The sequence below is a fragment of the Lutra lutra genome, chromosome 5, assembly GCF_902655055.1.
Source record: "Lutra lutra chromosome 5, mLutLut1.2, whole genome shotgun sequence".
Classification (NCBI taxonomy): Eukaryota; Metazoa; Chordata; class Mammalia; order Carnivora; family Mustelidae; genus Lutra; species Lutra lutra.
The window spans coordinates 91,734,745-91,761,433 of record NC_062282.1 but is presented as its reverse complement, the minus strand read 5'-3'; the positions used below and the strand labels follow the sequence as shown (position 1 = coordinate 91,761,433).

General features: G+C 38.0%; 2 protein-coding genes and 1 pseudogene across 5 annotated transcripts in view; 2 read left to right on the top strand and 1 right to left on the bottom strand.

Moving 5' to 3' along the window:
* The first annotated feature begins 137 nt into the window (after nt 1-137).
* Nucleotides 138-4,315, top strand: SMIM15 (small integral membrane protein 15). Of its 4 annotated transcripts, none has more exons than XM_047731667.1 (3): nt 138-272; nt 1,506-1,645; nt 2,759-4,315. In XM_047731667.1, exons 2-3 carry the CDS (start codon nt 1,538-1,540, stop codon nt 2,993-2,995), a joined length of 345 nt encoding a protein of 114 aa, XP_047587623.1. In that variant the 5' UTR covers nt 138-272; nt 1,506-1,537; the 3' UTR covers nt 2,996-4,315. The 4 variants fall into 4 exon arrangements, with proteins under 4 accessions (XP_047587623.1, XP_047587624.1, XP_047587622.1 ...); XM_047731668.1 differs by lacking the exon at nt 138-272 and adding an exon at nt 303-683; XM_047731666.1 differs by lacking the exon at nt 138-272 and adding an exon at nt 303-778.
* Nucleotides 4,316-9,820: 5,505 nt separating this feature from the next.
* NDUFAF2 (NADH:ubiquinone oxidoreductase complex assembly factor 2) overlaps nt 9,821-26,689 on the bottom strand; it is a 161,902-nt gene continuing 145,033 nt past the window's right edge. The window contains exon 4 of the mRNA XM_047729475.1: nt 9,821-10,134. Coding sequence (XP_047585431.1) covers nt 9,883-10,134 — 252 coding nt within the window. The 3' untranslated portion in view covers nt 9,821-9,882. The remainder of the gene's footprint in view (nt 10,135-26,689) is intronic.
* On the top strand, nt 15,518-25,016 carry LOC125100183 (bublin coiled-coil protein-like; annotated as a pseudogene).

Genomic DNA, 26,689 nt, shown 5'->3' with positions numbered 1-26,689 from the left:
AGGCGACTGTCTCGGGCTCCCCGCCAGAGGCCAGCCGGGGCGCTGCCACACGCCCGGCGCGGCCTCACCTGCCGCTCCCCAGGTAGCCGGGCGCCGTCCTCCCCGGCCCTCCCCACCCCCGCGAGTCCCGAAGCCCAGGTCCCGGGACCCACATAGCAATGGCGCAGCCGGAAACTGGCCCTTCGACTTCCTCAGGCCCACTCGGGGCTGAGGCCGGCCTGTGGGCGGGACGGGAAAGCCGCGGCTTCCGCCTTCCTGCTTCCGGCCTGGAGGTGAGTTGGGAGTAGGGGTCTGAACCCAAGAGCCTGGCGGTGGTGTAGGGTGGGCTGCTGGTGACCCTTCTGCTCGCGTTCCCGGAGGAGGTGGCCAAGGCGCCGGCGGACTGGGCTGTGGCGGGACCAAGTCCGGATTCCTGGAAACCACCCGCTTTCCGAGCCCCCCACCTCGGGCTATTGCCCACTGAGGCCGAGGGGTGCTTCAACGTGGCCCCCGGACAGGCGGCCGGATGGGATAGTAAAGCGGGAATGAACAAGGGCGAAGCAGGGATGGCCGGGACGTGCGGATCGCGGTGAAGTACCTTCCCGGGCAGCTTCAGGCGCCGGGCAGGTCTGGTTTGGAGATCAAGCCCGGTCGACCCTTTACGGAAAGAAGAGTGATACTGATTCCTCTAAGTGTGGAGACACGTGCGTTTGGGTCCGAAATTGAAGTGCACGGGAGCTTTGTGGCCTGTGGACGATAACTTTTTTGTGTTAACGGCTAAAACTTAGCCACAAACCAGGTCCTTCACTTCCGCGTTACTCTTTTTTGCATATTGCCTTAGTTAATTCATTACCGTGCTGGAGAAGCTTGAAGGAACAGATGGGATCTCTGTGTGGGCCTAAGAATTCAAGGGCAGGGGGCGGAGGCTGGACTATTTAACAATATACTAGCGGCACTTTAGTGTTTTCTGTTGAAAATAGGAAGAGACCGGTGGAAGGATATTAAAGCCAGTGGTAATTTCATTGAGGTAACGGGATTGTGGCTGATCTATATTTTGTTTTGGTTTTCTGTAAAGAACACGAATTGTATAATAGGGAGACCAAAAATCCTTTAAAGAATAAAGTGAGATGTAGAATTTTTAATTATGTACCTAACAAGTTAACGATTTTTTTAGTATAAAAAGTTAAAAACCTAGGAATGGATGTGCTGTAACTTATCAGTGAATTAATTTGTCTTTTTATATGTCCGTGAGCTTCATAATTTTATTTTTGAAGTAACTTAGTAAAATATTTGTAATTACTCCAATAGGATTTTCTTAGAGTGCCTTTGCAATTGTAGTAATGATTTTCTTCAAATTAGGAAGAAATAGGTATTAAATGTCCATAATGTGCCAGGCAGTTTTACATGTCATTTATAGGTTGCAAGTAGACAGTTTTGAAATTGTCCATTTGAAAGTGTTTTAAAGTTATCCTGAAAGTTGTGACTTAAACTTTTTTTCTTTTATCTGTTCTTTTCAACCCACCCAGTATGTAAAATTTAAACCTTCTCTCACGAGTGTATGGTAGAGCTAAAAAAGAAGACGACAAACAAGCAAGGGTCATCTGAAATTGTAATTGGCCCATTAATAATCCCAGGACAAAGTTGGAAAGAAGTACTCAAGCATAAGGTAGATGACTTTAAATCCCAGCTGAAATTGTGGTTGTATGTACACCCATTCCTACCCAAGTATTCTTTTTTTTTTTTAAATATTTTATTTATTTATTTGACAGACAGAAATCACAAGTAGGCAGAGAGGCAGGCAGAGAGAGAGGAGGAAGCAGGCTCCCTGCTGAGCAGAGAGCCATCCGATGCTGGGCTGGATCCCAAAACCTATGACCCGAGAGCCGAAGGCAGAGGCTTAACCCTCTGAGCCACCCAGGCTCGATCCCAGGACCAGGATCATGACCTGAGCCGAAAGCAGAGGCTTTAACCCACTGAGCCACCCAGGCGCCCCCCTACTCAAGTATTCTTAATTTTCACCTTTGAGTAGAAGTAGAAGGTTGAAAAGCCTCTGAGGCAAAATAGAAAATGTCACTCAGATCCATTCCGTTCTTATTTACCAGATTGCCCTCCCATACCAACTCAGTGGAACAAAATGCATAACACCTGTTATGGGTAATTTTGTCATTTATTAAATTATGTCCTCAAGGAGGAGTCTCCAGAGCCAAAAGAGGGCATAAAATAGCATGTCATTTTTTGCTTGTATCTCTTTGCATATGAATGTGGATATTTATACGCTTCCCATACCCCGTCCTTTTCATTCTTGGAAACAGCCCTCCGTTACCTTCCTTTCCCCAAGCATTTCATGTACTCTGTGGCTTGTCCTTTTCATACACCAAATTTGATGAATCATACTTTTGTTAATTAGTACTTAATACTAAGGCTGTGTCAAAAAAAATAACAGGATTCTGCTGTTTCCTGGAATGAGTGCTTAAGATTCCTTCAAAAGTCTGTGCTAAATAAAATTTGTCTTGAGTACAAAGAATGCATAGTCCCTATGACAGATTCCAGATAGTTTTTACTTTTATCTTAAATCTTTTAAATGTTACCCTAGTTTGTTTCTTCTTAACTGGAGGTAACAGTCCATATTAAAATAGTACTAATTGATGGTTTTTAAAAACAAAAAGCTAATCAGTAATAACAGAATTCTGAGTTAAATAATTGTATGATGTAACTCTTTCAAAATTTGATTAATCACGAAGTCTTTTCTCTTCTTGCCCCTCTCTTTTCTTTTCCAAAGACAGCTACAAAGATGTTTGATATAAAGGCTTGGGCTGAGTATGTTGTGGAATGGGCTGCAAAGGACCCATATGGCTTCCTTACAACAGTTATCCTGGCCCTTACTCCATTGTTTCTAGCAAGTGCAGTACTGTCCTGGAAATTGGCCAAGATGATTGAGGCCAGGGAAAAGGAGCAAAAGAAGAAACAAAAACGTCAAGAAAATATTGCAAAAGCTAAACGACTAAAAAAGGATTGAAGGAATGAACAAACAGGCTATAGAACCAGAAGAATATAATTTGGAAAATTAATGCAGTGTTGAAAGGACCCACTAAGGTTTCTTTTCTGGTTTTTATGTCAGTAATTTGTTGTAAACAAAGTTGGAGCACCTTGTAAGAATCATGTTAGTTATGACCTCTATTGCAGCAACTTTTAGATTTTGGTGTAGAAGTCTGTTGACAGTTACTGTAAACTGGCATTTATTATGCTATAAATTCTTTATAATTGACTTAGTCATTTGCCACTTTGCAGCTTATGTTCTGAAATGAAAATAGCCTGTGGAGAAAAATGACTATACATTATGAACTCTATTCAAATAATGGCTTAGAATGGGGTCCTGTTCAGGACAAAGGGACTTGAGAATGTAAAAATCAAAACTGTCCTGAGGTGAAAGTGTGCTTTGGCTTAAAAAGGCATATAGTATATTATTTACATCTTTTATTATTATTGCTTCTTTTTTGGAATAGAATAATTTCTGGCTTTCTCAAAGCCACATACTAACCAATGACCATGTTTTGCATTTTTCTCATTAGCCTTTGAGATAATTATCAGACATTCTGCCTTTTTTAAAATCTCGTTTTATAAAGAATTCTCCTATTGGCTATGTAGAATACCACCTACCAGATAGAACAGTTTTTGTACTTGTAAACCTGCCATTTTCTTAGAGATGTCTTGTTGAGTAGAATAACACTATGATTTAAAGCTTGCAGTAAAAATGCCAAACTTTGTGTTTCCTTGGAACAAGTTTATTCTTTATTGTGCTATGTAGAAATGTAAAGTAGTTAAAATGTCTTACCATATAATTTGTTCATTATATAGATGCCACTTTTGTGTTTTTATTCCAGTCTTCATTTTAATTTATCTAATAATGATATTCTACGATCAAGCACGTTCATGGTGACAATTAAAATTTCAGACTTCTCGTAAGGAATTCTAAAAAAGTAATAGTTAAGTCCTATTGCATAAGTGGTAAAACTTTAACATTTGGAAAAATTTCGTTCATCATACTAGTAATTGGGTGAAAAAGGCAAATTATGTCAAAATGAGAATGTGTTAAAATTAGAAATAAAGAGCTAAAGGATATTTCCTTCAGCCAAGTAGTATAACTGGAACTTTCTACTATTAAACATGGCTTTTATAAATGCATGTCTAATAATTTTATTTGCTGTCAGTATATAATAGCTTATTAATATTTTCCTCACCTCTGATAATGAATTTTAAATTATAAAAAATTGTCCACCAGCTTTAATTTAAAAGTGAAACTAGATACTGAAATAAATTTGATACTTTTTTATAAAGAGGTCCTGGGTTTTTTTTTAAAGGGGGGTTAATAATAAAGTAATTAAAGTTAGATATGTTATAGAAGTTAGACTTTTCACAGAGTTTTGAGTTTCATTTCTAGCTAAAAGCCTACTTACAAAAGTTAAGAGCAATATTTCTCAACTATGAAAACCTAAGGACTCCTGAGAATGCTTCTGGACTGGTCTGAACACTACTTAGTACTTTCACTTTAGGTTGTCAGTTCTTACGTGATGCCATTGGAGTGAACATATTGCAACTTCCATTTCATTACTTAACCGAGGTAGGATATCTAGTGATCTTTTTTAGTCACTGAACTATTTTTTTCTTTTTCTTTTTTTTTTTTTTTTGGTCACTGAACTTTTAATAGTTGAAATTACCATTGAAATTAAAATTAAAAATATGCTTCTATAGACCTACTGGCCCTCCTGGGTCTGCAGAGCACAGTTGAAGAAAAACGAGGTTAAGATATATCTAAAATGGGGGCGCCTGGGTGGCTCAGTGGGTTAAAGCTTCTGCCTTTGGCTCAGGTCATGATTCCAGAGTCCTGGGATTGAGCTGCATAGGGCTCTCTGCTCAGCAGGGAGCCTGCTTCCTCCTCTCTCTCTCTGCCTGCCTCCCTGTCTACTTGTGATCTCTCTCTGTCAAATAAATAAATAAAATCTTTTAAATAAAAAAAAAAATCGAAGCAAAAGATACATTCACCATAATTTTTAGTTATCTACTAGAGCTGTGTTTTCATTGGTTTTCTTGTTACAATTTAAAGATATTTAACTGAAATCTTCTTCTATAATTTCTTTAAAGTCTTAACACGTGCCAGTTTTGTATTTGACATATGCCATTTGTTTCATTAGCTTTAGCTTTTCCAACATTTATGGAGCCTTTTTTAATATATGTGAAATCATTAGGTTTTATAATATGGATGTCTGTATGTTTATGTGTATGAGGGAAATGGGGGGATGTAAAATAGAATATTATGAGGGTTGGGATCCTTCAGAAAAATCAATCTTTTCTCACTGCAACAAATAGTACTATTGATGAAAGAATGTTTTACTATTAGCTGTAATACTTCTTTTAAAAATTGCCTTTTGTGCTGTTTTTGAAGTTTTGAGAACTAATATAATCAGTTACCTTTTTATGGCTGGTTTTGGGAAAAACACAGGCTGCTTGTAACAGACATTTTACTCAAAAAGAAGAAAAAAAGTTTGTGTGTCAGAATTTGATTCATACTATCCATGTGACAAACTTCAGCATGGTATCACTGTATGAGATATACTTTTTAGTGTACCATTTTTTGCTTTTATTTCTTGAAATTAGAGTAAGCAAATGAAGTAAGCTTACCATGCTGTGAGCTGGAAACCAGTGTTGAGATAAATTATAATTAGCAGCTCCTGACCTATTCGTTCTCTCCTTATACAGAATATAAAGGGGCAAGGGGCACTTACAGCTCATCTGGTATTACATGAGAGGAAGTCTGATTCCTATTCATGATTGTTTTTATGTCTGTAGTTGGTTATAGCATCACTCGGATTTACTCCATATCTGGACTATATACATGTACATGTGTGTATATTTCTCAAACATATTAAAACAGATTGCATGTTCAAAGACCACAAGTTTGGGATATATAAAATAGAACTTAGGGTTTATTCCTATGTGATTTCTTGGAATCTTTTAACTTAATTTGACTATTATAGACTCTTCTCACTTCTGTTTTTTTCCCCAAGGAACACAAACATAGTTTAAGAAAGCCTGTTCTGTTTAAATTTAGGTTAGATTTTATTTTATTTTTTTCTGTTTTATTTTTTGTTTGGTGAGATCAGATTACATTTTAAATAGTGTGGTTAATGAGATAAAAAATATAAGGCTGATTCAAGGCTGATTAAATTAAGAAATGAAATAAGTGACAGCCAGAAATCAGTTTGTAAAAGTAGAAGTGGAAAAGAGTAACAGATAATGGGAAAATTATTTTTCCTCCATTTTTACTGATTTTCAACATCACATATCCAAGTTATAGCTCATAGGCTAGATTTGTATGATTGAACCAACAGCCAACACATTTTCTGTACTTGAACGGTCAAAAGTCTGCTACATGCACACATAGCACAGTTATGGGAAATCAAGAACAATTTACCTCTGAGAAAGTACATAAGGTATATATGATACTTTAATTACTTTGAAATGAACATTTTTACTTTTGGAATTAAAAAAATTTTGCATAGGTCTAAAGTCTGTCTTAAAGAAATCAAGACATTTTCATTTACTTATTTTAAGACATTTTCATTAAAAAAAACTTATAAATGTCCAAAATATAACTAATGAAAATACAACATATGGTGGACAAACTAATACTTTATTTAATACTTTAATTGTGCTTTGCATGTGTCTGGCATAAAAGCCAAATATAAAAAAGATTGCTTAGAAGGGTAATTTGAGTTAGGCCAAAGTTATAGTTAAATTTTTATGTAGGACATTAAACTGTTTTGATGCCATCTAACAGCGCCACCAGTCATCCAAAAAAATACTAGTCTTGAGGAAAGGAGTGTGGATGGATTACTATAAATGTCATTTCCAGTTCTTGAAATCACTTTAAAACTGCATGCTCTAGGATTGGTATCTGGCTCGTTCAGTCAGTAGAATGTGTGACTCTTGATCTTGGGGCTGTAAGTTTGAGCCCCACATTGGACATGGAGATTATTTTAAAATAGTCTTTTTTTTTTTTTTTTTTTTTAAGTGCATGCTCTACTAATAATGGTGGGCCAGTATCATAATCTTCGGGTATTTTCCCACAAGGACTTTTGGTTAAGATTTTCTTTTGCTGCTTATATAAAACAGGTTATTTTAATTTATTTTACTTTTTTTTAATGCCTCATCTATTTACTATTTACTTTTTTTAGGTTTTTACTTAAATTCCAGTTAGTTAACATACAGTATAACATTAGTTTCAGGTGTACACTTCGGTGATTGAGCACTTCCATACATCACCCAGTGCTCATCACAAGTGCTTTCCTTAATCCCCTTCACCTATTTCACTCATCCTCCCTCCCACTTCCTGTCTGGTAATCATCAGTTTGTTCTTTAAAAAAAATGTATTTTACAATGAAAACATAAAAATAAAAATGAAAATTCTGTCATATGTTAAAATATTTACATACTGTAAGGCGAACATTTATAAAAAGATATGTATAGAATACATTTAATAAGCTAATAGCAACTTGGCAGTAGAAATAGTCTAGCATGTTAGAACATTTGCAATTTTTCTTGTAACCCAGGACTCAGGAACATCTTAATTTACAGTCATTTGTACCTCTTTTTATACTGCCTGGTGGCTAGTTCTTTTTGCCTGTATGGCAAAATGTAGTATTATTTTGTAATGATAGAATGGGTAACCTCATATTAAGAGATTGCTGGAATGGTAGTATTTTTAATCAAGGGGCTTTTCTGTCATTCAGTAAGTGTGTTATGGTAATTATATTTGGTTATTTGTTTTAATATTACATTTTATAAAGTATTTTTCTCTAATTTATTTCCTAATTAAAAATTTTTACTTCTATTAAGTAAAAATGTTAACTGGTGTTTTTAGGAAGTCACTGTTAAAACGTAACCAGGGATTTCCTATAGAGCATTAAAATTTGAATCACTTATTCAGTAAATATATATTGAGCACCTATTATAATGCCATACATTCTGAGAAGTCTATTTTAGCAATAAAAACTTAGTTGTGTACTTCGGAAAACATATGATCCTTCAAAAATACTTTTGTATAATAATGGGTGTTTTAACATTACCCATCTATGTTTTTCTTCAATATATAAGCCACTGGAATCCCCACTGTCCATGCAATCACAGAGTACTCTCTTCTATTTTTCATTTTCTCAAAGGAATTTTTTTTTGTTCTTTTCTTTTTCGGTGGTGGGGGGGGGGTGGCGGGGATAGTGCGGAGGGAGAGAGAGACAGAGCTAGAATCCCAAGCAGGCTCTGCTCTCACAACCCTGAGATCATGACCTGAGCCAAAATCAGGAGTTGGACACTTAACTGACTGAGCCACCCAGGAGCCCCTCTCAAAATAATTTTTAAACTTAGGGAACTCCAGTTATTGTACCATTTCTCTCTTTACTGTCCTTTCAGACTTTTGTGTCTCTTGGTCCTGATTCCTCTTTTCAAACTCCAGGTCTTCATGACTTTCCATTATCAGCTACCTTTTCTTGGCCTCCACATGTTTTATCCAAGTTCATGGTTTTTTTTGTTTTGTTTTGTTTTGTTTTAAGATTTTATTTATTTGACAGAGAGAGATCACAAGTAGGCACAGAGAGAGAGAGAGAGGGGGGAGAGAGAGAGGGGAGAGAGAGAGAGGAGGAAGCAGGCTCCCTGCCAAGCAGAAAGCCTGATGTGGGACTCGATCCCAGAACTCTGAGATCATGACCTGAGCCGAAGGCAGAGGCTTAACCCACTGAGCCACCCAGGCACCCCAAGTTCATGTTTTTGATTAATCCTTTAGAATCTTACAGACTGCCTCTCCAGAAATGGCAGTCTTCTCATTTTTCTTTTTTTTTTTAAATTTTATTTTTTATAAACATATAATATATTTTTATCCCCAGGGGTACAGGTCTGTGAATCGCCAGGTTTACACACTTCACAGCACTCACCATAGCACATACCCTCCCCAATTCATTTTTCTCTTTTTTTAACTGGGTACTTTAGGAGAGCTCGCAAATTAGCCTTACCTTCTATCATGATATACACTGGGGTTCCGAAATGATCATAAAGATCCAACATATACTGAGCATTTACAACTACAGGATACTTCACAAAGGAGCAATCCTAAGAGAGGAAACCTAAGCGAACTGATAAACAGAATGATGACTAAAGCAAATAAAGAAATTAAACATAGGGGTGCCTGGGTGGCTCAGTGGGTTGCGCCTCTGCCTTCGGCTCAGGTCATGATCCCAGGGTGCTGGGATGGAGCCCAGCATCGGGTTCTCTGCTTAGCGGGGAGCCTGCTTCCCCGCCTCTCTCTGCCTACTTGTGATCTCTGTCAAATAAATAAATAAAATTTTTGAAGGAAAAAAAAAAAGTTAAACATAAAAGAAGTTAGGTTTCGGAGTGCCTGGCTGGCTCAGTTGGTAGAGCATGTGACTCTTGATCTCAGGATTGTAAGTCTGAGCCCCACATTGGGTGTAAGATTACTTAAAAATCTTTTATTTATTTGAGAGTGAACAAGAAGGAGGAGTAAAGAGCAGGGGGAGGGGCAGGAGGAGAGGGAAAAGCAGACTTAGCGCCTAGCGCCTAGCAGGGAGCCCGACATGGGGCTAGATGCTGGGACTCTGAGATCATGACTCAAGTCGAAGGCAGAGGCTTAACCAACTAAGCCACCCAGGTGCCCCTAGATTACTTTAAAATAAAAGGTTTCTATAGTTCATAATCTCACATTTCTTATGCATACTAAAAATGAATTCTTAAGCTTAATGGATTAGAGAACTACTTACTGTACAGTCAGAAAATAAAGTAATTTTTACTTATTTTATTTTTAAAAAAGTTACATACAAATGAAATACTACCACAGTATATTCATTGATTGGGGTTCTTGCCCCGTTGTGGCATCCAGGATCCTGGCTGAAAGGTTTTACCAGTGCTGGTGGGAGCCGCGGTGGGTTCTTCCTTTCCAAAGTAGGGAGCAGAGGCATGCCCTTTGATCTGAGTTTGAACTGGTGGAGATAAAAGTTCTTCATTGCTCCCTTTGCTAAGGAGTTTTTCTTTTTCATAAAGATCTTGATTTTTCATTTTAATTTCTTCTCTATGTTTTTCATTCTTTAGTATTTCCTGCATGTATATATAAATGGAAGAAATTATTAAATTTCTAGTTAGAAGAAAACACAAACTATAGGTTTTATAAAATAGCTAATAAATATATACATATACATGATACTTTGCATTTAAACAATATATAGATATGCACAGGACACATTTTATAATTTTTTATTAATATTTTATTAATTTTATTAATACTTATTTGACAGAGGGACAGAACACAAGTGTGAGTGGCAAAAGGAGACGGAAAAGCAGGTTTCCCACGAGCAGGGAATTGGATGTGGGGCTTGATTCCAGGCCCCCAGGATCTTGGCCTGAGCCGAAGGCAGACGCTTAACCTACTGAGCCCCCAGGCACCCCTCAGCTTTTTAAAACTTGTCCTGTGGGGCATCCAGGTTCTGTCCCTCAAACTTGCTATTCTACCCATAAGGATCTATAACCCAAATTACTGTATTTCATTGAATACAAAGGAAACATTGAATTTAAGATTTAAGAAGCATCTGTGCGTGCACTCTCTTTCTCTCTCCCCACCCCCACCATCAAATAAATAAATACTACCCAAAAAAAAGAAGCATCACTGTTAACACGTACCACTAAAAAAGGGCAAACTCCACACACCCTCATTTCAGAGATGTTAAAATTTGAAAAGATGTGCATCAAAAACAGATGAAATAAGTCATTACACCTTTATCTTTATTGATTCCTTTTTCCCTTTGTCTTAACAATTACTTTTGAATTGGTAGTATTTTTAAATTTTCTTTTTGCTTACCTGTATTTTAAAAATTTTCCTTAACCTATATCATTTATAACATGAAAAAAAACAAATGTTAATGTAACTAATATCTGACAACACTGACAAAAACAGGTTCTTCCAAGTTATGTGTTTTTTTTTTTTTAAAGATTTTATTTATTTATTTGACAGAGAGAGATCACAAGTAGAGAGAGAGGCAGGCGGAGAGAGAGGAGGGAGCAGGCTCCCTGCTGAGCAGAGAGCCCGATTCGGGACTCAATCCCAGGACCCTGAGATCATGACCTGAGCCGAAGGCAGCGGCTTAACCCACTGAGCCACCCAGGCACCCCTCAAGTTATGTGTTTTAATTTCAACATTTTATTCAACACTTAAAAGCAACATCTGGGTATCTAAATGTATGATGCCACCTTTCTGTTTCTAAAGTGAATTTCAAGTAGTAATAGTCCTTTAAAAAGGTAAACACTGATAATTAAAATCACATTGGAAACAATGGTTTCTACTGGGGGGGGTATAGTGTTATAGAATTAGTTTTAGGTACAAAGGGGCCATCTAATGAAACTCCTCCTTCAAAGCAAACATGTTTGGGAAAGAATATAAATATTCATGTAATTTCTACAACACAGACCAATTCCCCATAAGTAGTTCAATAACCACAGTAACTGAGTTTAGGGGCAGCTCTTAGGTACAAGGAGAGTTAGAATAGTGAGGCTTTTATGCACCCTGTAGAATTCTCAGGAGAAGTGACCATCTATCACAAAGGAAGTCTCTCTCAATGTGATACTGGAAATAGTGGAATTTAGAAAAAATACTTTTTCTTATCTCCATACTCTTTAATACCTTCTATGACCTGCTGTGTCTTCATGGAAGCTCTTGAGAAGAATGAAAGCTATGGGACAGAGTTGAACTTACACTAAGTAACCCACCACAGGTAGCAAAACGCAACTGAGAAGTTGGTCTGCAGCTTGTTTGGTTTTGGTGTAAGATCAGTCACTTCACATCGCCTGAAGCTGCCCACGCTGCTTTATTTACCTCAGCTCTACTGTTGCAGTCTTACAGCTGGTGTAAGCCTCTAGCTTCTGCATCAAAGACAATTGAGGACAGAAAGCTGTTGCTTCTTTTGTTCTGTCTCCACACAATTTCTCTTTACTCACCATCACTCTGCCAAATTTCCTTCTTACAATAACCATTTAGGCAAATAAACCCACTGCGAATATGTTAATTATTTTAACATATGAAGACATTAAAAATTTCAAAGTTGAGAAACATGGAGATGATAATTTTTCCTAGAAAAGGATTTCCTTTTTGTCTTTCTTTTTTTTAACTAATTGTTACCAGACCCCTCCTAACAGCCTCCAGGAAAATTAAACAACATAAATCATGTATGAAAGGAAATCTAGTTTTGTAAATATTTGGAATAGATAAAATGAAAGTAGTTAGGTGGAAAAAAATAGGAATCTGTGGACTTGTGTAACAAAGCCTATTTTACAGTAGGAATTACCATAAAATAAGAATTTTTCCTTACAGTAGGAATTATCATAAAATAAGAGTTTTCTTGAAGAATACCTTAAGTCTAAGTATGTTCATCAATAAAAACAGTATGTTTATTTTCAATGTGTAGAGATAAACCAAGAGCAAGCAAGTAGGTCTTCATATAAATGTTTATGTTTAAAACAAATATCCTTTTATGTGCTGCTTTTTTCCCTGACAATATTCTTCAACATAAAAAAAAGATGGTTTTATGACTTGGCATCGTACCACGATTTGCTTAATGAACACCCCTACTGTTATTTCCAATATTACACATTTTCATTAAAAAACAACAACAATGATGACCATCTAGATAGGTCTTTGACTCAAAGAGACATAATTTCCATGCCAAACCATCTTTTACTGTGACACCAAGAAGGTCACTTAAGTATTTTTCAGTTTCAGTTTCTTTTTTCATTACAAAGCTTTAATCATCAAGATGGTATGGGTCTGGCACTAAAATAGATACATAAGTCAACGGAACAGAATAGAAAACCCAGAAATGATCCCACAAATAGCTGGTCAATTAATCTTTGACAAAGCAGGAAAGAATATCCAGTGGGAAATAACTCTTTTCAATAAATGCTGCTGGGAAACCTGGGAAACAGCAACATGCAAAAGAATGAAACTGGACTGCCACACACAGAAAGAAATTGAAAATGGATGAAAGACCTAAATGTGAGACCTAAAACTATAAAAATCCTAGAAGAGAACACAGGTGGTACAAATATCTTTTAACTTTCCTTTTTCCTAGGTAGAAAGTATGATAAAAATGGAAACCTGGATCCTTGGTGGTCTACTGACACAGAAGAAAAGTTTAAAGAAAAAACAAAGTGCATGGTCAACCAAAATAGTAACTATTACTGGAGGAAAGCTGGCTTAAATGTAAATACAACTATGGTGTTTTGTCTGATATCCAAGATCTATAAAGAACTTCTCAAACTCAACACCCAAAAAACAGATAATCAAGTCAAAAAATGGGCAGAAGACATGAGCAGACACTTCTCCAAAGAAGACATACAAATGGTTAACAGACACATGAAAAAGTATTCATCATCATTAGCCATCAGGGAAATTCAAATCAAAACCACATTGAGACTCAGTCTCCGTTTCTTTATCTGAAAAATGGAAATAAAATGACTGTGTATGTATAAATATTTACACCTCAAATACTCATATGTATATTCTTCACATTGTTAGGTCTTCTGAAAGTTTGTGGTTAAGACCATGGGCTCTGAAATAGGACCGCCTGCATACAAATCCCAGTTCGGGCATGTCCTATCTCCGTGACCCTGTCAGTGTTGCTGAACTTCTCTGTGTCTCAGTTTCCTTGTGTAAAATGGAGTTAACAATGCTGTCTTCTTCCATGGGCTGTTGTAAGGACTGGGGAAGGACTGGGGAAGTTGTAAGGCCTGGCTCAGCAGAGCACTGATAAGATAGTAGAAGAGGGTACAGGTGAATTTTTCTGTAGTGGACTTTAGATAGTCGATAAACGGGTGGATTATTTATCATTTCATTAAAAAATAAACATACCAAATTTATATCCATCCTTTTTTTTTTTTTTACTTCAGAGTAGAAATAAAGTTTCTTCAATACTTAAACTGTTTAAGTAATTAAAATTTTAACTCACTATTTTGTGAAATTGAACAACTGTTGTGAAAACTTTGTAAATAGCAGAATCCCTATATCAATGGTTATTCTTATGAAGAATAAATAGACAAAGTTCATGATTTTGCTAAACTGAAAAATCTTCAATGTTTTAAAGTGCCACAGCCCTCGACAAAGGCAGCAATCATTACCACTTGACTGAGGATAGAGGTGTTAGTAAAACATCGTCTGCTGACTTGAGAACAAGATAGAGTAACTAGTACCACATTAGTCTTTCTGCCATAAACAACTATCAACTTATCAGATATTAAACAATAGGTAGTACAGTACTGTGATTCCTGAGAGAAGGGAAACAAATGAGATAAGCCCTGTATTGCTTCAGCTTTCTGCCTGCAGACATATTATGGGCTGCTGCATAGGGTGGGTGAACCCAAGCAAAAGTTGTGCTAAAGAGATGGAGACGTTGGTTACAGAGGCCGAGGAAGTCAGAGTTTGTGGGGTAGAATACCACAGTACAGAGGAAAAAAGTTCTAGAAATCTGCATAGGGGACCCACTTAAGTGTCCCACTGAGTATGAGGGTAGGGTGAGATGCTACAGGGTCAGGAATAACTAGTTAGGAGCTATAAACTGAGTAACTGTTGGAACATGCATGAAAATAAAAGACATTCAAGTTCTAATCAGCCAGAGATGCCTCACTGAACACACTGAACACACAGGTATTCAGACACTCAGAAAGATCACTCTTTAGGAGTAAAGTGGAGAGTAGAGGTAACTCTAGACATGTGTTGTCCAATACAATAGCCACTATCCACACATTTTAAATTACTTAAAATAAATTAAAACTTCAGCTCATCCACTGCACTAGACATATTTCAAGTGTTTAGTAGCTAAATGTCACTAGAAACTCCTATTGGATACCACTGCTAGATCCATTCTAACAAAACTTAAAAATAAGCTTCCAAAGGTTTGGCTGATAAACCTTTAATTTCATGTCCTCTGGATAAAACTCAACATTTTTAAAAGCAGGACATCAAAACCCAGACTATAAACAATATACTATTTCAGTGTTCATCATCCAATCAAGAAGTGAAGAAGGGGGGCGCCTGGGTCTCAGTGGGTTAAAGCCTCTGCCTTCGGCTCAGGTCGTGATCTCAGAGTCCTGGGATCGAGCCCCGCATTGGGCTCTCTGCTCAAGCAGGGAGCCTGCTTCCTCCTTTCTCTCTCTGCCTGCTTCTCTGCCTACTTGTGATCTCTGTCTGTCAAAATAAATAAATTAAAAAAAAAAAAGAAGTGAAGAAGGAAAGTGTGATCCAAACCCAGACAACAGAAGCAGAATCACACATGATAGAAATCATGAAAATATCTCATAATTATGTGATAAATATAAGTTTATCAAAACTACTATAAATATGTTCAAAGACATAAAAGAAAAATGAATATAAAGAAAAAATAGAAACTAAGAAGAATCAAATGGAACTTACAGGTGAAAAAAAGAAGTGGAAAACATAATGGATTTATCTAACAGCAAATTAGACACTGCAGAAGAAAAGAACAATGAATCTGAAAACAAGGCAACGGAAACCATCCAAACTGATGTAACGGGGGGGGAAAAAGAGAGCCCCTTTTTGAGAGCCTCAGTAAGCTGTGGGACAATATCAAACACTCTAATATGTAAGTGGAGTCACAGAGAAGATAGGAAGGGGAGGAAATAATGGGTAAAAATATTCCAAATAGGCAAACATAAATCTATATATCTAAGAAACTAAAAAAAAAAAAAAAAAAACCAAACAAACAAACACAAAAAAAAACCCAACCAAAACTAAAACCAAACCAAACAAAACAAACTCCAAGCAGGAGAAATACAAAACCAAAATACATAAAATCAAATTGCTAAAAGTTAACGAAAAAGAGAAAATCTTAAGATCAGCTACAGAAAAAAGATTTATTTACAGAAGAGACAAAAATAAATACTGTTGAGTTCTCATCAGAAAGAATGCAAGGCGTAACACAATGGATTGACTTCAATGTGCTGAAAGATAAGAAAAACTGCTAACTTTATATATAAAATATATTAAAATATATAAAATCCTATATGAAAATATCCCTTCAAAAATGAAGTGGTAACATTTTCAGGCAAACAAAGGCTAAATTTATCACAACCCCCTACCAAAAGAAACATTAAAGAAAGTACTTCAGGCTAAAGGAAAATACAAGATGAAAACTTGAATCTACATAACAGAATTTACAGTGACAGAAATGACCCGAATGGAGGACCTCACTGCACTGAATGATGCTAGATTTGTGGACACTATGCTATATGCTTGATGCACTGGAACTTTACGTTACCCACTGGACACTCCTTGAGCACATGAGGAGTATCATAATGCTGTCCATGGAAACTACTGCTTTGGATTTTGAGGTATTCTTAAGGCTTGCAAAGATATCAGTTATCTTTGATGAGAAGTACAACCCGAAGGCAAGGAGACAGTTGTGATTATATGCAGCCCTCAAATTAATAGCAGAAGGCAGGAGGGAGACAATGCCTTACTCTCTCTCTACTCCTATCCAACAAAGAGCATCCGCGCACCAAACCATCCATGTCCTACACCACTGTCCTGGCTTCCCTGGCCTGGGCTTTGAAGCAGTAATGTCAGCAGTGGGTTTTCTCCATCTAGGTGGAGCCCAGTGGAGTTGACAATCAGAAAGTCATGCATGAGGTCAACCCCATTCTGAGAAGTTCACATCTACGAGTCCCTGAGAGTGAAGTATTGAAGGATATCACTTTTAACTTAGCTCAAGGAAGAAAAGAAAGAAACCATACTCAAAACGAAGCATGAGCTTATAGCAAAATCTGTTATTTCAGAACTTTCCCTGAATATACTGTTAATGAATGACTATTCTGTGATAATCTCCTTCATTTCAACAGGCAGCAGGGTATTCAGTTGGAGCAAATTAGCTTAAATTTTTTTTTATGAAGCCTTGATACTGGGAAAAGAGACAAATTCAGTTGTAAAAAGTACTACGTATTAACGTTTGAATTTATGTATTTTTCCATGTCATATTATACATTATTATTGTTTGTGAAGGATTACACTTAAGACTTTTTTTTACAGATTTTTTTGGAAAGATTTTATTTATTTATTTGACAGAGATTACAAGTAGGCGGAGAGGCAGGCAGAGAGAGAGGAAGGGAAGCAGGCTCCCCGCTGAGCAGAGAGCCCGATGCGGGGCTTGATCCTAGGATCCTGGGATCACCACCTGAGCCAAAGGCAGAGGCTTTAACCCACTGAGCCACCCAGGTGCCCAAGACTTTATTTAAAAAAGGAAAATAACTGAATGCCTTTAAAAAATTCCTGGATGCTTTTAAAAAGCTCACTGCTGTTTTTAGCACAGTCAAGTTAATGGTTATTTACTGTGTGCAATTCATTAATTCAATGATGTGAACTCAAGCCCCAAAAGGTATAGCTCAAGGTCCCTTCCAGTGCCACTTCTTGCCTAAGCTCTGGTTAAGAGCACTTTTGGTAGCTGTAGTACTGTACTCAGTGTTGCAAATTGCTAAGTGTGGTACAAAGTTTTGTACTTTGCTAAGTTGGACAAAGGTTTTTTTAAATTAATAACATACAGACAAAACACTTGAAAATGGAATCTACTGACATGCTGACTTTAACAGCTATTCATAGACCTCAGTGATGATATAATCCCAATTCAATCACACAGTCCCCTGTGCCAATTCTAGTTTACATGAATTTTCTGAGATGGTGTAGAAATCAGCTCTGATACACAGTTATACCTGTGGGAGGTGTTAGGTAATAGAACTGAATATTAGAACTATGAAAAAAAAGAGGTAAAACAAATGGCAGGATGGGACTAGACATCTCTGTAATAATTCCTTGCGAGAGATTATGGGAACCGAGGCAATGTAAACTTGAACCGTGGAACTCCATTCTAGTATCTCAGGGAAGGGAGAGAACTGACGCAAGTGCTCTCTGATGGAAGAGAGCTGCAAGAAAGTTTATCACTCAAGTACTGAGGAGAGAAGGGCTGAGAAATATCTGAGTGAGTCAAAAAGGTTACCCAAGACTTTTCAGGGATCCACATCATTCTGCATCTCTGGGGCCACACTTGGACTAGAGGTGTGAGAATGAACAATTCCGAGTCTATACTATTAAATGGAATCGAATATTTGGATAAAGATCTAAGCATACATACAAAAACACCTTAGGAATATTATCTGTTTTTACATATATATTCTAGTAAACAAGGGAAGGTAATTACAAATTACCCATTATTACTAAAGATATATAAAATGTCACTAGTATTTTTAAATTTCTTTGTATGTGCCATATGTATAAATAAAAGCACATAATAGTTTGATATAATTCAAGATCCTAATCCCCTAACCCTATTTCAACTGAGAATTCTTCTAGCAAGGAGTGTTTTAGTAATGCTCTCTATATACATATATATCATGCTGATGGTGTGATATGCATATTAAATATAAAATTCCATAATAACAGATTTTAAAATAATTTGATAATTTTCATATAAATGGATCTGTGAATGGAACAGAGCTAATGGTAAGGGAATTAGGGAATTATAATGTTTGTTTTAAAAGTGCTATAAATCCAGCTAAGAAAAAAAGCAGGCACAATACACATATGCATATTATAATCCAATGCTTCTTTGATGTTCTGGTTCCATGCTTCCCTGGAGCTTAGTATTTATAAATGGTCTCCATTTGGTTTCAACTACTTGTGAATTCCAAGTATAACATATATAACTATGTTCCTCAAACTTAAGTACAAAACACATCTCAAGATAAAATCTAAATACAGTTTAAAGTAAATTAAACAGTTCTTTATTGTTAGAGAGTTTCTTACATTTGAGAGCAAGCAAAGACGTAGGAGTCAGTCTTATGCATAATGATAAAATTAGTCATGTCACTAGATTCTTTTTTCACATCTTCTGTAGGATTAAAAACAAGGCCATTTCATACTGATCAAGTTACATCACATACTAAAAGAAAAAAAAAAGAAATCGAAGTCTTTAAAAGTTTTAATTTGAAATTATAAATTAGCAATATATTTGTGGCAAAGGTATAATGTAGATATAACTTTAATAAAACTACTGGATCTAGGGGCGCCTGGGTGGCTTAGTGGGCTAAAGCCTCTGCTTTCAGCTCAGGTCATGGTCTCAGGGTCCTGGGACCGAGCCCCACATCAGGCTCTCTGCTCAGCAGGGAGCCTGCTTCCTCCTCTCTCCCTCTCTCTGCCTGCCTCTCTGCCTACTTGTGATCTCTGTCTGTCAAATAAATAAATAAAATCTTTAAAGAAAAAAAACCAAACTATTGGATCTAGGTAAATACTTTCAAAGAGCACATAAGATAAAGATACAATGAAAGTTTTAGTCTTGGAAAGAGATAAACTTTCTAAAATACTTAAATTAATAAGTACATCTCCCCAATTCATTTGTTTTTTTCACCTCTTGCCACACATGTGCTATATATAATATAAATACATTTGACTTTGACAGTTCCAGTAATTTCTTTCCATAATTTAAACTATACATATGAATATTTTTTACTTTAATGAATATTAAAAATTTTAAAGTATAAGCACCCTGCCTTTTCTCAATTTAAGAAAAAAATATTTTGAAGAATACAAAAGATTTAGTAAATACAGTATAAGTGAAAATTTGGCAGAAAGTACGTTCCAGGTTCCCAAACCATATACATTTGGTTACTATACAGTGGTCTCACCCAAAAAGTAGCCTCCCAGAATATGCAACTTTCCTCTACCCCACAATCAAAATAATTATAATGGGAATTTGGTGTACAACCATTCCAAAATGTTCTAAGCTGAATATTCTTTTTACAGTGTCATTTTTGTAATATACCATGAAATAATTCAGGCCTAATAAATATGACAGCAATGCCCAAGCTTGAAAATATTGCCAAATTGTTGATTTAAACTACATTTTCTAGTTCTACAAGTTGAACTGTCAGGATTTAAAAAAAAAAAAAGTTATTAGATCACATTTGTTCATTATATGAAAGGGAGAGAGAAAAAAAAGCAGGGAGGGACATAGGTCACCAAAAGGTACTCTGTATCAGACCCAAGGCAATGCCTGCTAGATTAGTAATAAAAAATGAACTGATTCTTGGTTGGATGGGATCAGAAACCAGAAGGGTAAATAAATGAATATGCTTAGGTAGTATGACAGTACCAGGTTGGTAAGAAATCTATTAGAATGAGACAACAAGCAAGCAAGTTCTCCTGTAGCAGAAGCTGCTCTTGCTACGTGTTCTTGCCAATCACTAGTGTGCTTCTGCCAAATCAATGTCACATTTAATTTATTCACATTCAAATCTATTGCAAACAGACTTTGATCAATTACAATCACAAAAATGCAGACTGAGTTTTGTTGTTTTGACATGCTTTCTTGAACTTCTCTCCTACATTTTTGAAAAACATTTCTATTTGCAAGAATTTGATCTCAAGGATTTTTGTTATTTAAGGGGACAATTGTTAAGATTTGTTTATATTCCTTGCTGGTAGGAATTTCTGGTGTTGAGTTTTCTGTCTTTGAACTTGAGCCAGATTAATTATTACATCTCAAAATGTTACTAAAAGGAAATAATCACAGAACTCATCATTAATATAGTTTTACAGGTGGTATTTCTTTTAATAAAATAAATGAACTTCCATCTATATGAAAAAAAAAGACCTTTGAGCATAAAGATACAATTACTTAATTGAAAAAGAAATATAGTAGTTAAACATTAATAAAAAAATAATTAGACTCACTTAACTTTAGTCTTATTTAATTGCACTGCCCTGGTGGGAGACAAAGAAAACCTTGCTCCCCTGTGTGAGAAGTGCGGAAACCCATTATCCCTGGGAGAGAAGCAATGGCTTGTCAGGCCTGGGCTCCTAGAGTTGGGAAGAAGGGCAGAGGCTGGAGCCCTGAAGGAAAAAGGAGGCTCCATCTGTGAAGGACTGTTAGCACTTACTGAGCTGTTATATGCCGGCTGCTGTAGGGAGAAAACAGTTCTACTCTTCTAGGCTGAGGGAGTGAAGGAAAGGAACTGGGAGGAAGAATCAAACATGTCATAGCCGTGGAGGGAGGTTACCTTCTCTAGGACCTAATGCAGAGGTACTGTCCTTTGATGCAAGGGACAATAAACCTGCAGCCCTGCAAGATATACTCATTCATTCAATAATTTTTTTTTAAAGACTTTATTTATTTATTTGACAGACAGAGATCACAAGTTGGCAGAGAGGCAGGCACAGAGAGAGGGAGAAAGCAGGTTCCCTGCTGAACAGAGAGCCCAATGCGGGGCTCAATCCCAGGACCCTGAGATCATCACCTGAGCCAAAGGCAGAGGCTTAACCCACTGAGCCACCCAGGTGCCCTCATTAATGAATTTTTTATTCTTTCTTTCATTGAATAAATATATATGAGCACCTACAATTCAAGGGCCTGGGGATACAGAGAACAAAACCTGGCTTCCGCTCTTAAGGAGCTTCCTTGGGGGCCAAGAGGAAAACAAAGGAGGTTGCCTACCTCCTGACTCATCTAGGAGTCAAGGCAGGGAAGAGTTGGGTAAACACCAATGGTCAGTTTTGTGGCTAATGCTTATGGTTTCTTTCCTACTTTCTCATTTGCTCATTCATTGGTTCATTTAGATATCGACAGCCCACTATGTGCCAAGGACACAGAGTGAGAAGATACAATCTTTAGCCTAAACTCAAGGAACTCAAAATCTAAGGAAGAGAGATGGGTTAAAAAATTAATGAAATTACAATATGATAAATTCCATGATAATATTAAACAAAGAATGTTTGAGATTGCAGAAGAAAAGCTGGTGTTCCTATTATTATCCACAGAGTGGGGAGGAGGGGGTGAGGTCTGAGTATTAACAACAGGAATGAACCAGAGAACTGAGAACAGAGGAGACATGCTGGGAAGAGGTGAATACATGCTCATAGGTTCAGAGGAGTAAAGCAGCACAGCAAATTCAGAACACTGGAAGCAGTTCATACAGCATACAGGGGTGAGAACATGCTGACTCTTACAATGTGATGTTAGGACATTTAGCTTTCATCCTGAAAGCCATGGTGAAATATTTTGACTCTGAAGCAAGAGTAGCATTTCCAGATAAAGGAGGAGAATGCTCAGTTAATTTGCATTTTGAATAAGCAAAAAATAATTATTTTGCATACATAGTTCTTATATATTGCATAGTATATAATTACACTTACAATTATTCATTGTTGGTTTGAAACTTAAATTTAACTAGGTGCCCTGTATTTTTATTTGTGAAATCTGGCAAACACAGCAGGAGACTTATGTGTTTATACCACATTAAAAAAAAATGACTCTAGCAACTGTAAAAATTAGATCAGAAGGAGGTGAGACTCGAATAGAAAAATTAGACAGGATGCTACTGCAGAAATAGAACTGAGACGTCATTAGGGCAGGAACCAAGACAGGTAGTGAGATGGAGGGGAAAAGACAGATTGTGATGATATTTAAAATGAGAAAGGTCTTGGTCACCAGGAGTGTGGAGCTGAACCAGAACAGGACCATTCCCAAGTCTCTGATGATGATGGATGACAGGGTAATGCCATTAACCATGGAGGAAACAGAGAAGAAGTGTATCTGTTTTAGATACACTGAATTTGAGGGCGCCTGGGTGGCTCAGTTGGTTAAGCGACTGCCTTCAGCTCAGGTCATGATCCTGGAGTCCCGGGATCAAGTCCCACATCAGGCTCCCAGCTCCACGGGGAGTCTGCTTCTCCCTCTGACCTTCTCCTCGCTCATGCTCTCTCTCACTGTCTCTCTCTTCTCTCAAATAAATAAATAAAATGTTTAAAAAAAAAAAGTCTTTTTAGATACACTGAATTTGAGATGTCTATAAAATACCCAAATATTGTGCATCAAATTGTTAGCTCCTTCTTCTCAGCCAAAACTCCAAATATGGAAGTGCTTCAGAACTCACTTTGAGGTCTGCCCCTTTTTCTATACTCTCTGCCTCAGTGATCATTTCCAATCTTACGAGTTTAAATAGAGTCTACATTTGCTGAAAAATCTCAAATTTGTGCTTTTAGGCCTGCTTTCCAAGCTCCAGAATTATATACTATCCAACTATCTAACTGATGTCTTCACTTGGATATCTAATGGACATTTTAAATTCAATACATCCAAGATGAATGAAGCTCAGAGGGGTAGCTCAGGGTCACACAATAAGCCTAGACTTTAGACAGAAGTGTCTGCTTCTACTACGTTCTTTGCACTACTCGCTACTGACCTCTCAGCAAGCCCCACATAGGGCTCGGCATACCGGGGGCCTCAGGATAGTGCTGCCTGACTAGTGTTGCCTTGACCTCCAGCAGCTTTGTGTCGCTTCACTTCAATCGGGCCTCAGTCTGTTCCCTTTCTTCACATGCTAAGACACAGACAAGCTCTAAGGCGACATCACACTGCACACATGTATCTAAAGGGGCATTCAGGTACCTGGCTGGCAGTCCTGAAAGTGAACCAGCATACTCTCAAAGTGGCTTCCCTGACATAACAAATGCACACCAGCATGCAGGATCTGGAGAGGGCAAGGGGCAACTGGGATGTCCTCATGCTGGGAAGTGGTCCAGTTCAGCCAGCAGCAGCCGAATCAGCCTCCCTTACACAGCTGTGTGTATTTAGTAAAACTACTCCTATACTCCCCTTGCCTCCTACCTCCACCTAGCACTAAATCTCACCAATTCTTCCTCCAAAGTGTATCTTGAGCCATGCAGTTCTCTCCAACTCCCTTACCAAAAGCATTTCTTACCTAGATCACAGTCTCCTAATAGGTCTCCTTGTTCCTCTAGGATTCAGTGTCCAGAGCAACCACTGACATTTCACGTCACTTCCCACTAACAAAACTTTAATGGGTCCTTAGAACAAAACCCAAACTTGCCCATGGCAGATATGGATATGGAGATACTCTGATCAGTTCCCACTTCAAGACAACACTTGCTTCCCAGCTACAAAGGGTGTGCTGAGCAGACAGTCTCCATTGAGTGGTATATTATGGCTTATTAGCAGACATTTGGGTTGTTCCTAGCCTTTCTACTGCTACTACAAATATCCCTGTGAATTATGATAAATTACTTATTTCACCAGATAATTTTGAGATTTCACCAGATTTTTAGAAGTTAGATTGCTAAGGCAGAGGGCAAATGCATATATATTTTGCTATTTGTAAGGGAATGGAGTTTTGATTGCCCTTCCTACTTCCCTTTTGCCTTCTTTCCCCCACACTGACTGCCTAAAACGATGCCTAGCATGTAATAGGTGCTCAATATCTATCTGTGGAATGAATAAATTTGCCTCTGTATATGCACTTTATCGACTAATGAATAAACAGATAAACTCTACAATTTGCAATTGTCTTATAAAGTCAAATCTAAACTTAAATAGCTAATAATCAAGGACAAATCATACTCTATCATTAATAAAATAAATTTTGATTTGAACTGACTTCAAGTTCTCTTCATACTGTTGAAAAAGTCTTAATAACTTTAAAAGTGAGAAAAGACAGGCACACATTTATTTATACTCTTGGAAGCTTATACTGTTTTTTTAAAAAACCAATGTGAGGGTACCAGCTCTCGGTGCAACTATTCTGCATTCCATCGTCACAAGGCCCTTGAGATGCCCTGAGCCAGCAATGTGGGCCCCAAAAGGACCTGGGCATGACAGTGGAGCTGGGTGCACAATTCGAGGATGATGGCTTCGGGGAGGCAGAATATGCTGCCATTAACTCCACGTTGGGCCAGATCAACTTCTGTCTGAACCACCTGGAGAAGAATGACCACCCCAAACCCACCTCCTGGAGCTGCTTGAGTCCAACCAGCAGACACGCCTTGAGTTCCAGTTCGAGGAGGCCCTTAGGGATGCCAGTCCCTAGGCTCTTGGAGCCCCCAACTAGCCCCAACCCTGTCTCCCTGGGCGAGGCTCTGACCTGAGCACTCACCACATGGCTTAGATATCTTTTCAAGGGCTGGCCTATAGGTCCCCCTCGTGGGTCTGCCTGTCTGGGTCACCCTTGTGGTACTCTCCTTGGCATGCCTGGGCCAGCCCCCATCATTCAGCATCCTCTCCTATAGTCAGGTATGGGTCTGCAGACCACCCACCCTGCCTACCTGCCCAATTCCAGGGCACTCCCCACTTTGCCCAGGCCTTGAGCAGCCACATTAAACAGGCCAATAAATGAATGAATGGATGAATGAATGAATGAATAAAACCAATATGGTAAAAATGACTGTTTGTCCTTTTTTTTAGATTTATCAATTTATTTGAGAGAGAAAGAAAGAGTACGCATGGTGGGGAGAGGGGCAAAGGGAGAGGGAGAAAGAGTTCTAGGCAGGCTTGGCATTGAGCACAGAGCCCAGCACAGGGGTCAATCTCACAACCCTGAGATCATGACCTGAGTGGAAACAGATGCTTAACCAAGTGCACCACCCAGGTGACCCTCAGTTTGTCCTTTTGAAAAACCTTTTTTTGTTTTAAAGATTTTATTTATTTATTTGACAGAGAGACATCACAAGTAGGCAGAGAGGCAGGCAGAGAGAGAGGGGAAGCAAGCTCCCCACTGAGCAGAGAGCCCGATGTGGGGCGCAATCCCAGGACCCTGAGATCATGACCTGAGCTGAAGACACCTAACAACCGAGCCACCCAGGTGCCCCTGTCCTTTTGAAAATTAAGAAATTTTGTGTGTGTGTGTGTGTGTGTGTACCTTTCACTTGTCAACCAGTAAGTATTTGACTTAAGATATATCACTACCCAAATACAAAATTCCCAACTTTGGATGGCATCAAGGTAGGAAAGTTTAATAATGGATCAGTTATTTTGGACCTAAAATATCCCCCCCACCCCCCCGCCTGCCCAAGAGAAATAGTGTTACAGTGATACATATATTGCCTGCCTTGAATACAATTCAACCACGATGTAACATATATGCAATAAAAATACACAGTAGAGTCACAATACATCATCCATAGCATCTACTATTGACTAAAACTTGAAAACAGGCTGCTGGCAGTGCCGCCTCCCCAAAGAGACAAAGGTACTATGGGAAGGTAGATGGGTGACTGCCTGCCTGCCTGCCTGGGTCACCCTTCTGGTACTCTCCTTGGCATGCCTGGGCCATGTTACTTCAGATGGAATCCAGGACTCCACTCTTCCCAACTCCAAAGACAGTCCAAGCACTTCCCTTCCCATCTACCTTTTCCAATCCTTCCCATTAAGGGATGGGAAAAGGTAGAAGAGATAGGAACACAGGTTTGGGAAAGGATGACTAGTGGTAGGGGCCAGAAGGTGGTCCCCATGTGGTCAGCGAGAATTGCAGCACTCACATAAAGCGCCACCACTACTCCAGCAGTAACAGTAACAACCATTTTATGCAAATGGAATAACATCAACAGACAGGACTGCCTGTAACAATTACACTGGGAGGAGAGTGGAATTCCCAGAAGAGTAGTAGCTGATGAAACTAATTGAAATGACATTGAGGGAAGGAGGGACAATAAAAGGGAAAAACCACAGTAACATCTTTTGTCTCAAGTAGGAATGAAAAGGCTAGAATATTAATTAGGATTGTAGAGTGAGTTCTAAAGGTCAGGCAGTCAGGTGAG

Coding starts and splice junctions, on each gene's coding strand:
- SMIM15 (XM_047731667.1), top strand. CDS start 1,538: ATGGTAGAGCTAAAAAAGAAGACGACAAACAAGCAAGGGTCATCTGAA. Junction 1,646..2,758: donor AAGAAGTACTCAAGCATAAG/GTAGATGACTTT, acceptor TCTTTTCCAAAG/ACAGCTACAAAGATGTTTGA.